This window comes from Manis pentadactyla, chromosome X (genome assembly GCF_030020395.1).
Source record: "Manis pentadactyla isolate mManPen7 chromosome X, mManPen7.hap1, whole genome shotgun sequence".
Lineage (NCBI taxonomy): Eukaryota > Metazoa > Chordata > Mammalia > Pholidota > Manidae > Manis > Manis pentadactyla.
The window spans coordinates 64,889,990-64,903,391 of NC_080038.1; the positions used below are offsets into that span (position 1 = coordinate 64,889,990).

At 35.8% G+C, this 13,402-nt stretch overlaps 1 protein-coding gene across 9 annotated transcripts in view; it reads right to left on the reverse strand.

Annotated features, from left to right (window-relative positions):
• The window catches only part of HDAC8 (histone deacetylase 8), a 296,351-nt gene that overhangs the window by 75,355 nt on the left and 207,594 nt on the right, over positions 1–13,402 (reverse strand). Inside the window, exon 10 of one of the 9 annotated variants that reach the window (XM_036890953.2) lies at positions 49–2,256. The exons of the other annotated variants lie outside the window; for them this stretch is intronic. Coding sequence (XP_036746848.1) covers positions 2,206–2,256 — 51 coding nt within the window. The 3' untranslated portion in view covers positions 49–2,205. Of the gene's footprint in view, positions 1–48; positions 2,257–13,402 lie in introns of those variants that run through there. 9 annotated transcript variants of the gene reach the window in all.

Sequence of the window (13,402 nt, forward strand, 5' to 3'; positions counted from 1 at the left end):
AAAAAAAAGAGTAAATATTAGTAACCTTTTCTGTATTAGAGCACAAAAAAAAACCCCCTAAACTTTAGCTTTTAATCATAGCCATTTGCAAAATCCTACTATCTTTTCCTGGTTCTGGGCAAGTAAAATCCTTTTTCTGTTCTGACAAGGAATGTGTAGAAGAAAACACATTTTGTAGTTTGAAAATTCCATTTTCATGGGAAATACACCAATTTTGTAAACCCCTTTGGTACATAATCACCAAGTATTTTTTTTTTTGGCCAACACAGGCCCCAAATGGTCAAGTAACTCCTGTGTTAGCTAGAAACCAGTTAGGCAGATACAAGATTCCTGGAGCATTCTAGTTAAGAGTAACTGAGATGATCTTTCCCTAATTTTGGAAAATCAGGATGTTTTATGACTCATCCATTACTTAGGTCTTACTCAGTGTTGGTAGCTTAACAAATTACATAGAAGGACAAAGCTAAAATCTGTTGACTTTAGCTGGAACAAAGACTAATCTTGCTTTCAAATCATTGTTAGTGCTATTTGAACAGTGAAATAATCAAGAGCCCAGAGATAAGCAAAGTTTCTCAGCATAATCCTCTTCTCCCTCTGTTAGTTTGGGGAGAGATGGGTGAGAGAAGGACAATGCCAACACAAATGGAACTGTACAGGGAAGAAAGAAAAGGAGGGCCAGAACAGTGGGTGAAAAGTTAACTTACTTCACTTAGACCACCATATTAAAACCAGATATGTCGAAAATGTTGGATGAGAAAAACTGGTGTTACTGATAGCGTGAACAAATGCTTTGTGCTTTCCTCCCAATACAGTATCATTACAGGGTGCCAGAGGTGTCATTTTATTTCATTTCACATGTAGCACATTCTCAACAAGTTAAACTGTTTCTAATTTTGTGTAATTAGATAGGTCTCGCTACATCCCTCAGTTGAAGGATTTTAAGAGCTGCCTTGTTCTGTCTCCCTTTTGTGACAGCTTCTTTGGGGCTGGAAACTAACATTTGGTAACATTTCTTGCCTTCTGGCACCTGTCAGCTGGATGGGCCCTGGGAAAAGGAGGGTAGGGAGGGAAGGAGTGCAACACCCCTTCCCCACCATGCCCTGGTATTAGACCTATCTTTGTCTCTATGTGGGGATTACTCTGTTCTGGAAAGTGCTGCTAAGTACATACTCAAATAACCAGCAGATGAGTGAATGGAATGATGAAGTTCTTTTTTTTAATGTAATTTTATCACAGATTTCAAGTTCCTCTGTTTACTAAATGTAGAGCTTGGGTGAGGTGCTGGGGAGGGATAGCAGTCCTTTAATACAGCCCAAGGATGCCCTAGTCTGCAGAGTGGATGGTGCTTGGCTTTTTGATCTTACCTTCCAGTCACTCTGGGCAGAGCACCTCACTGGCTATAGCACCTACAGCGTGACTGCCTTCTCCTCACTTCATGGCAGAGCCATGAGGAGTCATCAAATTTCTGACATTGGAATAAAAGGTTATATAAATACCAGAGTTTTTACTTCAATGCAGAAGTAATAACAGCATGTTGAAATTGTGAGGTTTTCCTTCAAAAGGCTTTAAAGCTCTCCCCTCCACCAAAAGCTGTCTGAAGGCAATTTCTTGACCATTCTATGACATCTTTGTGAGGTTACTGATTGGCAAATGCTCTCCATGTGTAGACTGGGAAATCTAGAATTGAGGTCGATTTATGCTTCTATGCCTTGGGACTTGGAATGAGTGATTATATGCAGGGCCTGACCTCTTACCACAGATTTCTGTGGCTTTTGTCCAATAATGAGAGAAGACAAGTGAAGGAGTGCAGTATACAATAGAAATGGGTGAGTGACAGGGCCACCTGACATCCCCTAGTACTTTACAGTTTATAAATCACTTTCAGAGTGGTCCTTCATGGATAGGCATTGTACACTCCCATTTCACCAAAGCAACTGGACTGCAGAAATAGGAGGCAGGGTGCGGGCACAGTCACAGAGGCCCTGGATTTCTCACGCTGGGGGTAGGGTAGTGCGTGGGCAAGCACTTTGCCTTCCAGGAATAGTACTGCTCTGAGACTCTGTAGACTGACTGGAACGGAGCTTAAGCCCAGGGTTTTCTTTGCATTCCATTCAGCAGTTCGCTCATGCTTCCACTACAGATCAGGCTCAAGAATTCCTTTGCCAGCTGAGAATCTGAATGTTGCTTTGGCTGTAAGACAGTATCTTATTTATTCACATAAATCCCCTCCTCTTCTTGTCCCTGATTATTTTCACCCTGAAATGGAAAGGGAGGCAACTTATGTGAGCATTTGGGTACTGGATTGCAGCCACCCTTGGCAATCTTTGTTAATCTTTCAGATTCTCACCAGCACTGACTGAAGAACAGTGACTCACCCAAAGAAACACATAGTCTCTCTTTCCTTTAAAAAAGAAGTTCCTCAAAAGTGCTGCTGAGAAAAGCAAAACAAAATAACTATAGCCCAAAGGAAAGAAAAAGCTCTAAGAGCAAAATATTGCTCTAAATAAGCCTAGAAGATTTTGGGGAAGGAGAGAGTGATTATTTGCAAGTGATGAAAAAATGACTTGTGCATTTTAGATTTCCTTTTCAGTTCCAAATTTGAGCTTGAAACATCTTTTGTCCAGGGGAAGTTAGGTTACCTCAGCCCCGGCTCACTACTTGGAACTTCCCAGGAGCCTGGAGAGCCTTGCAGCTCAGCAGCCCTGGGCAGGGAGACAAACAGTGGGCAGGAATAAAAGTGAGAAGCAGATGGCACAAATGCTGCTGTTCCTCCCCTCATTCTAGCCAGTTGTCTCTTTAATTTAACCCTTAGTCCAGCCCCCAAATGACAAAGCTCATTTTGCTTATTATGCAAGTCTCTTCTGGTTGAGATAGTGGTTGTTATAAAGCAGAGGAATACTGCAGACGTAAGGGAGGGTCGGTGGGGAAAACTTGAAAAAGACCGTTTTCTTTTTTTCTCCATCAAAATGTGCACGTAAGGAAGAACGCCTAAAGAAGGTGATGCACGAAGGGATTGAAACCTCTGTACTCAAAGGCAGTCTGGCGAAGGGGGACAAGCTGCACAAGCTTGAAGACAGTTCTACTCCTACTTCCATTTATATTCTTAGGGCTAATTGTGCAAATGGATGTTTCTTCCTCAAGAATGGCCATTTGTAGATGCACGTGTGTTTATTTCTCCACACTATCAGAGAACCAACTCAGCAATACTTCCAAAAACTCTGATCAGTAGAGAGAAGCTTCATTATTCACCAGCCTGGAGACTAGGAATATGCAAACTGTTTTCCCCTCAAGTGGACCAAGAATCCTCGGGTGTCAGGCTGGAACCACCTTTAAAGTGCATTCTAGTTAAACCCTGAAGAGGACAGGGGAGGAAGTGGAGCCTGGAGAAGGGAAATGAATTGCTAAGGGTCACATGAGCTAATGTGGATGCCATTAGAAGGCAACCCGGTTTCTCTGGCACCAGTCCAGTGCCTTCTGTCCACCCTCCCACTCCCCACCTTCAGAGACCCCCCCATGGCAAAGTGTGTGGGGTTTTCTGCTGGCTCTCTCAATGGCTATCCCATGACAATGACGGCAGGCCCAGGGACTGAGCACACCCTTGATCGTGAGAGAGGGAGTGCTTATTCCTGAATTCCTGACCTAGCTGGAGAAGGGCCATACTGCCATTTGAAGCCTGCCTTTGGCTCCATGACCTTCAGTGTGAGGAGATCAGGAGAACTGTGTGTCCGAAGGTAACACTGCTGCTGTGAACAGATACAGCAGCTGAAGAGTCAGGAGAGAGTTCTCCTCCATTCTTCCTTTAAAGAAATGATGGAATTGACGTATGTACAAAATGTTTAATATATGTAAATCATATTTGTATGTAATTTCTATATGAAAAAAATACTTAACATATAAGTTATGAAGCAAAATAATAAAATAAATGCCTGTGAGCCTACCATCCATCTTATTAGAATATTTTCAGCACCACTGCAGCTCCCTGCTGCTTCTCTCCAGCCACCACCCTTTTTCCCAGAAGTCCCCACATTAATGAACCTTTAAAAGTCACTCCCTTACATTTCCTTATAGTCTTCCTACACATATGCATATCCCTAAACAATAAACTCTTTAGTTTTGCTTGGTTTTGAACTGTAAATATTGGTATCATATAAATTATTCTGCAATTTGTTTTTACTCAAAATTGTGTCTGCAAACCTTTCACATTGTTACATCCAGCAGTGGGTCATCCATTTTCATTGCTGCCTAATATTTCATTTTGTAAGTATACCACAAGAGAGAGATATTCTACATCTATTGTTTCTTTTTTTCTTTTTTTGCTATTCTGAGCAATGTTGCTATAAATTTTCTTTATACTACACTTGCCCAAGTTTTTCTAAGGTCTGTTTCTAGGAGTGGAATCAATGAACTGTAAAGTACACATATGTACAAATTTGTTAGATAATGCCAAATTGTTTCCCAAATTGGTTGTCCCATATACACCCCTGCCAAAAGCATAAGTGTTCCACATCCTCACTAACTTAGTATTATTTAATTTACATTATTTATTTCAATCTGGTTAATTAAAATGGAATTTCATGTTTTGGGTGCAGGGTCATTCACTGTGGTATTAATTTGCATCTCCTTGATTACTAATGAGGCTGAGCATCTTTTCATGTCTCTTGACACTCAAATTTCCTCTTCTGTGAAAAGCTTGTTCATATCTTCTGCCCATTTTTCTTCTGGAATTTTTTTTTAGGTATTGTCATATGAAGCTTGTATATTTCAAATACTAATATGTTGTCAGTAATATGAATGCTAAGAACGTTCTTCCACTTTGTGTCTTGTCTTTTCATTTTATGGTATGTTTTGGTAAACAGAGGCACTACATTCTAATGTAATTGAATTTATTACTCTTTTCCTTTATGGTTGATGCTTTTTGCATTTCTTTAAAGAAATTCTCCCTATCCCAAGATTACAGAAATATTCTCCTATAACAGTGTTTCTTTGTGAGCAGGGAGATTACTGGCATTCAGGGTAAGGCAATTATTCTTTATGTGGGTCTGGCTCTCACTGCAGGACACTTAGCATCCCTGGACCCTGAGTACCAAATGCTTTTAGCACTGTTCCTGTCATTATAACAACCCAAATACTCCTGTACATTTTCAAACATCCCCTGGGTGGGGGTATTGCCAGTTGAGGATTTCTGAACTGTATTTTCTTATAAAAGTTTATTGGATTTACTATATCCAGAATTGATTTTTGTTTACTACCTTACTGTCTGACCTCACTTGCTTATTGAGCTGTTATAAACACAGTCTGATGATTATTTCTTTCCCTTCTTTTTCCTCCTCCTCCATTCTTCATATGTTGGATGTTTTGTTCTGTGCTCTTTTTAGGAGTGCTCCCATCTAGAGCAGTCCCTCTAAGATACCAGAGAATTGATTTTTGTGTTTGATGTGAACTGGGAATATAATTTATTCTAATTTTATTATTTCTTTATGGGTAACCAATTTCCCCAACATCAGTTATTGAAAAGTTAACCCTTTCCCCCATTAATCTGCAATGCTACTTGTAATACATCAAATTTCCAAATAGGTATAGGTCTATTTTTGAGTTTTCTATTCTGTACCCTTGGCCTGTCTGTCAAACCTCTGTGCCAATATCACACTCTTTTAAGTGATATAGCTGTGTAGTAAATCTTAATATCTGGTAGAGTAAGTTTTTCTACCTTGTTGCTCTTTGACTTTTCTTTGCACTTCCATATAAAGCTTAGAACCGGCTTGTCAGATTCCATTAAGAAACATTTGGGATTTTGATTGAAATTACACTATGATTGAGTCAGAGAGAAAGGATATCTTCACAATATTAAGCAGCCTGACAGAACACAGCTCTCTATTTCAATAAAGATTTATAATTTCCTCCATAAAGGGCCTCTGGCACATCTTTTGCTAGGTTTTCTTCATAGATACTTTCTATTTATATTGCCATAGTATTTTTTAAAAAATTGCATTTTTGATTTTTGCTGTTAGTATGTAGACATGAAACTTATCTCCTTAAATTCTCTTAAATGTACTCTAATTGGACTTTTCTATTTAGCTTCATCAAAACTGCTCTTAGCAAGGCACCCATGGCTGCATGGTTGCTAAGTCCAATGGTCAAATCTCAGTCCTTATTTCACTTGATTTCTCAGCAGCATATGACACAGTTGGCCACTCTCTCCTCCTCAAAACACTTTCTCAGCTTCCAGGACAGCACATAATTTTGATTTTCCCATTACTTCACTGGTTTTCTCTTTCAGTCTTCTTTGCTGGTTCTTTCTCATTTCTCCAACATTTTAATATTGGGCTGTTCTAGGGGCCAGTCCTTAGACATCTTCTCTTCTTTATCTCTCCATACGCTTTTGGTGATTTCACCCATTCTCATGGCTTTAAATTCTATCTGTATGTTAATACCCAATTTTGCAATCCTAGTTCAATTTACTGTCTGGATTTGTCATTATATGTCATTCGTGTGTGTGTGTGTGTGTGTGTGTGTGTATATGTATACATGTATATATGTATATACATGGGCAAATGATATGTATATGTATACACACTAAAAATTATATATATATCTATATATAATATATATATTCCTTCAACCTACTTGACATCTCCATCTCAACACATCCAAACTTAATTGTTTAACTTAGTACTTGAAACTGCACCTCCCAGTCTTCTCTACTTTAATTGCTCATTCCATCATCCCAGTTACTCAGAGCAAAATCTTTGAGTCCTTGCTTTCTCTCACACCACTTGCAATATGTCAGAAAATCCTCCTCACTCTACCTTCAAAATATATACAGATTCACATCACTTCTCTCAATCTACACTAATCCATAGTAGTTCAAGCCACCACTATCTCTTAAAAAACCCACCTTTACTGAGATATAATCTATATGCCATGTAACTCACCCACTCATAGTACACAATTCAATGTATTTTAGTATATTCACAGGGTTGTGTGATCATCATCGTTATCTAATTTTACAATATTTTTTTCCCAAAAGAAACCAATATTCATTAGCAGTCACTTTCCATCCCCTCACCTCATGTTTCCCTAGTAATCACTAATCTACTTTTCATCTCCATAGATTGTCTATTCTGGACATTTCATATGAATGGAACCACAATATATGCTGTTTATATCAGGTATTTCATTCCTTTTTATTGCCAAATAATATTTCATTGTATGGATATGCCACTTCTTATTTGCACATTGATCAGTTGATGACATTTGGGTTGTTTCTACTTTTTGGCTAAATGAATAATACTGCTGTGAACATTTGTGTTGACATTTTTGTATGGGCATATGTTTTCACTGGGTATACATGTAGTTCTAGGAGTGGAATTGCTGAGTTATAAAGTAACTCTAGGTTTAATCTTTTGAGGAACTAACAGCCTTTTCTCCAAAGCAGCTGCTCCATTTTACATTCCTACTGGTAGTGTCTGAGGGTTTCATTTATCCATATCTTTGTCAACACTTTTTATTATCTGTCATTTTGACTGTAGCCATTCTAGTGGGTGTGAAGTGGCATCTCACTGTGGTTTTGATTTGCATTTCTATAAGACCAACGTTGCTCAAATCTTTTCATATCCTTCTTGGTTATTTGTATGCCTTCCTTGGAGAAATGTTTATTCAGATTGTTTGCCTATTTTAAAATTGAATTATTTGTCTTTTTTTATGGAGTTGTAAGGGTTCTTTATATGCTCTAGATACAAGTTCCATATCAGATATATGATTTTTCTCCCATTCTGTGAGCTGACTTTCCACTTGCTTGAAGATATTGCTTATAGAAAAAAATTTAATTTAATTTTGATGAAGTTTAATTTATCTATTTTTTCTTTTGTTGATTATGTTTTTGGTATTGTACCTAAAAAATCACTGCCTAATACAAGGTCATGAATATTTACACAAATGTTTTCTTTTAAAGAGTTTTGTAGTTTCAGCACTTACATTTAGGTCTTTGATGCACTTTGGGTTAATTTTTATACATGATTTGATGTAGAGGTCCAACTTCATTCTTTGCACGTGGATAACCAAACCACTTGTCTCAGCACCATTTCTGAAAAGACTGTTCTTTGCCCCACTGAACTGTCTTGGCATCTGTGTCGAAAATCAATTGACTGTAAAAATGAGGGCTTATTTCTGGACTCTCAATTCTATTTCATTGGTCTATATGCCTGTCCTTATTCTAGTACCACACTGTTTTGATTAATTTAGCTTTGTAATAAGAAATCTGAAGTAATAATGACTTTGTAGAATTGTTAGGAAGTGTTACCTTCTTTTCTATTTCTTATAAGTTTGGAAGGATCGCTTTTGATTCTTTAAATATTTGGTAGAATTCACTGGGGAAGCCCTCTGGTCCTGGATTTTTCTTTGGTGGGAGTTTTTTGATTACTAATCCAATCTGTTTAAATGTTATAGGTCTATACAGATTTTCTATTTGTTCTTGAGTCTTGAGTTTTGGCAGTTTGTGCCTTTCTAGGAATTTTACCATTTCCTCTAGGTTATGTAATTTGTTGGAATACAATTAGTCATAGCATTTCTCTTATTATCTTTTTTTTAAAAACATAGTTATAAATTTTTTTGATGAAGGCTTTTAAGATCCACTCTCTTAGCAACTTTCAAATATACAATATGGTATTATTAACTACACTCATGCTATACATTATATCCCCATGACTTACATTTATTTTATAACTGGAAATTTGTACCTTTTGACTTCCTTGGCCTGTTTCACCCACCCTCCATTCCCCTCCAGCAACCACCAATCTGTTCTCAGTATCTATGAACTTGTTTTGTTTTGTTTTTGTAGGTTCCACATACAAATGTGGACATATGGCATTTGTCTTTTTCTGTCTTATTTCACTTAGTATAATGCCCTCAGGGTCCGTCCATGTTGCCACAAATAGCAGGATTTCCTTTTTATGGCTGAATAATATTCCATTGTACATATATACCACATTTTCTTACTCCATTCATCTGCTGATGGACACTCAGGTTGCTTACATATCTTGGCTACTGTAAATACCCCAATGCAGCAATGAATATGGGGGTGCATATATTATTTTGAATTATTGTATTTGTTTTCCTTGGATAAATACCCAGAATACCCATGAATTGCTGGATCATATGGCAGTTCTATTTTTAATTTTTTGAGGACCTTCATATTATTTTTCAGAGTGGCTGCCCCAATTTACAGTCCCAGCAACAGTACACAGGGTCCCCTTTTCTCCACACCCTCTTTAGCACTTTTTATTTCTTGTATTTTTGATAATAGACATCTTAACAGCTATGAAGTAGTATCTTATTGTGATTTTGATTTGCATTTCCCTGATGGTTAGTGATGTTGAGCACTTTTTCATGTATGTGGTGGCCATCTGTTAATCTTTGCCTATTTTTTAATCAGATTGTTTTTTTGCTATTGAATTTTAATACAATCCTTTTTATTTCTGTAAAATTGGTAGTAATGCCTCCATTTTCATCTGATATTAGTAATTTGTCTTGTCTTTTTTTCTTAGTCAACCTATCTGAAGGTTTGTCAATTTTGTTGATATTTTCAAAGAACAACTTTTGGGTTCATTGATTTGTCTAATTTTTTTTGATTCTCTCATTTATTCTTTCTCTAATCTTTGCTATTTCCTTCTTTCTGCTTGCTTTGGGTTTAATTTGTTCTTTTCCAGGTTTTGTCAGGTGAAAAGTTAGGTTATTGATTTGAGATCTTTCTTCTTTATCATAGGTATTTCTAGCTACAAATTTTCCTCTGAGCACTGCTTTAGTTGCATTCCATAAGTTTTGGTATGTTGTTTCTTCATTTTCACTTATCTCAAAGTATTTTCTAATTTCCCTTGTGATTTTTTCTTTGACCCATTGGTTATTTAGGAGTGTGTTGTTTAATTTCCACATATTTGTGAATTTCCCAAATTTCCTTCTGTTACTGATTTCTACTTTCATCCCATTGTGGCCAGAAAACAATTTGCATGATTTCATTTTCTGTGCTTTATGATCTAGCTTATGGTCTATTCTGGAGACTGTTCCATGTGCACTTGAGAAGAATGTATATTCTGCTGTTTTTCAGTGGAGTGTTCTTAGATGTATGTCAGGTCTGGTTTAGTTTTGTTCAAGTCTTCTATTCCCTTGTTCTTCTGCCTAGTTGTTATATCTGCTATTGAAAGTGGGTACTGAATTCTCAAATTGTTATTGTTTAATTGTCTGTTTCTCCCTTCTACTCTGTCCATTCTATCAGTTATTGCTTCATGTATTTTGGGGCCCTTTTGTTAGGTGCATATATGTTTATAATTATTGTATCTTCCTGATGGACCCTTTTATCATTATGAAATGTCCCTCCTCATCTCGTTATGTTTTTTGTTATAAAGTCTAGTTTTTGTATTAGTTTAGTCACTGCAGCTTTTTTATGGTTGTTTGCATGGTATATTATTTTCTATCCTTTCACTTTCAGCCTATTTGTATCTTTGAATAAAAAGTATGCCTCATGTAGACAGCATATTGTTTTCTTTTTTACATTTAAAAATCAGCACATTTCATTTTCTTAGAGCAGTTCTAGGTCCACAGCAAAATTGAACAGAAAGTACAGAGAATCTCTAATGTATTATATATACATTTAAAGTTTTCTCTTAATCTCTTTTAATCCAAAGCACACTTTTTCCCAACAACATTACCATTTGTTGAAAACAAGGTATTATAGAATGCTTATGGATTGGTTTGTCTGATTTCCAGTGGTATTTTGTAACATGTAACTCTATCCACCTTATTTTCTATAAAAATAAAACTAGTTTTAAAGGCTTGATTATATTTAAGTTAAACTGTTTTCACAACACTACTTTCTTCATAGGATATAACTGTAACTCCATCACATAAGGAGGCATACATGTCAGCTTGTCATGATATTAGTGATGCTAAGTTTGGTCACTTGTCTAAAGTGATAACTTGTTTGCAGTGATAAAGTTCTTCATTTAATGTACTTATTTATTTATTGAAGTATAGTTGATACACAATATTGTATTGGTTTCAAGTATACAACATGGTGATTCAACAGTTATCTACATTATTAAATGTTCACCCCAACTAGTGTAGTTAGTATCTGTCAACATAGAAAGATGTTAAAGAACTATTGACTATATTCTCTATGCAGTTCTTTTATCCTTGTGACTAATTTATATTATGATTGAGATTTTGTGCCTCTTTATCCCCTTCACCTGTTTCACCCACCCATCCCATCCCCTCCCCCATTGTAACCACCAGTAACTTCTCAGTGCCTATAAATCTACTGATGTTTTATTCATTTTGTTTTGTTTTTAGATTTTATATTAGGGAGCATATTGTTGGATCTCATCTTTTTTTAATCCAGTCTGAGAATATCTGTCTTTTGACTGTTTAATTCATTCACATTTAATGTTATTACTGATATGTTTGAATTTATACTGCTATTTTGCTTTATGTTTTCTATAGGTCATATGTCATTTTTTTCTAAAGGTCATATCTTCCTTTGTATTAAGTGACTATTTTTTCAAGTAACATTTTAATTATTTTCATGATTTTAAAATTATTTTTGAGTTATTTTCTAAGTGGTTTCTTTAGGGCTTGAAATATACATCTTATTAGAATCACTTCAGGTGATTCACTGACTTAATTCCAGTGAAGTTAAGACATTTAATATAGTTTCATTACCTCTCCCTCTTTTCAATATTATTATTATATGTACATAGACTTATATATGTTACAAATTCAACAATACATTGTTGTACTTATTAATTTATATAATTCTATGATTTTTAAAAAGGCTGAGAGAAGAAAAGAAAGCAAATATATATTTATAATGTTTATTAATATTCCTATTTACTCTTCTGCTTCTTCTCATTTATTCCTGTAGAATATGTTACCACCTAGAGTCATTTCCTTATTCCAATGCAGCTTTGTTTTCATGCCTCTCCATCGTGCTGTTATTGTTAAATATGTTGTATTCTAGATATTATAGTCCCAATAATACATTAATATTCATATTATTATATGTGCAACTGATTTTTAAATCAGTCAAGGGAGGAAAGAGGAGGAACTATACAATTATACTGTCTTTTCTAATTACCTAAATAATTACCTTCATCAGCTTTCCTTGTTTTTCATGTGGATTCAGATTACTGTCTGACATCACTTGCTTCCAGTCTGAAGAACTTCACTTAGTATTTGAGAAAGGTAAGCTAGGTATGCAATGAATTCTCTCAGTTTTTTTTTCATATGGGAATATCTTTATTTCACTTTCATTTTTGGTAGCTATATGATTCTTGGTGCTTCTTAAAAAAATTCAATAGTTTGACTATATTATCCTGCTGCCTTCTTGCCTCCATTGTTTCTGATGGGAAGTCAACTGTTAATCTTATTAAGGTTCCTTTGGATAGATGAGTCTTTTTTTCTCCTCTTGCTTTCAAGATTTTCTCTTTGCCTTTCAACAATTTACTATGATTGCTCTGGGTACGGTCTCTTTGTGTTTCTTTACTTGGAACTAATTGAGTTTCTGGGGTGTATAGATTAATGTTTTTCATCAAATTTGAGGGTTTTTCAGCAATTATTTCTCTGAATAACATTGTATGACCTTTTTGTGCATTCTTCTCTTTCTAGTGTTCCCATTTATGCATATGTTAGTGCACTTAGTTATATCCCACATTTCTCTGAGGGTTTGTTCATCTTCATTTTTCTCTGTTCTTCAGATTGCATAATCTCTACTGATATATCTTCAATTTGACCGATTCTTTCTTCTGCCATCTCAAATCTATAGAAGAGTTGCCACTAGCAAACATTCCTTTGTTATTGTACTTTTCAACTCCATAATATCTATTCGCTTCCTTCACTTCTTTTTAAGCATGGCTACCTTTAATTCCAGTGAAGTTAAGACATTTAATATAGTTTCATTACCTCTCCCTCTTTTCAATACTTATAACAAGCAAACTTATAACAATTTTTGAAATCTTTGTCTGCTAAGTTTGCCATCTGAGCCTCTTCAAAGACTGTTTTTATTGCTTGTCTTTTGTTGTTGTTTTTGTGTATGGGTCACTTTCCTGTTTTTGTTTTTGCATGTCTCTTTTTTTTTTGTTGAAACATGGGCATTTTAGATAATATATAGTAGGAACTCTGGAATACTTATTCCCTACCCACCCCAGGGATGGTGGCTGTTAATTGCTTGGTTATTTGTTAATAACTTGAGTGAACTTTGTGAAGTTTATCCTCCCCACAGAGTGAAGCTTTTGATGTCCCTGCTCATATTTTTTCCCTTGTTTTTATCTTTTAGCCTGACTACTCTGAGTTGGCACAAGCCACTTATTGTCAAGGTTATGCATAAGCTTCCTAAGTTGGTTAGATTTTAACCTTT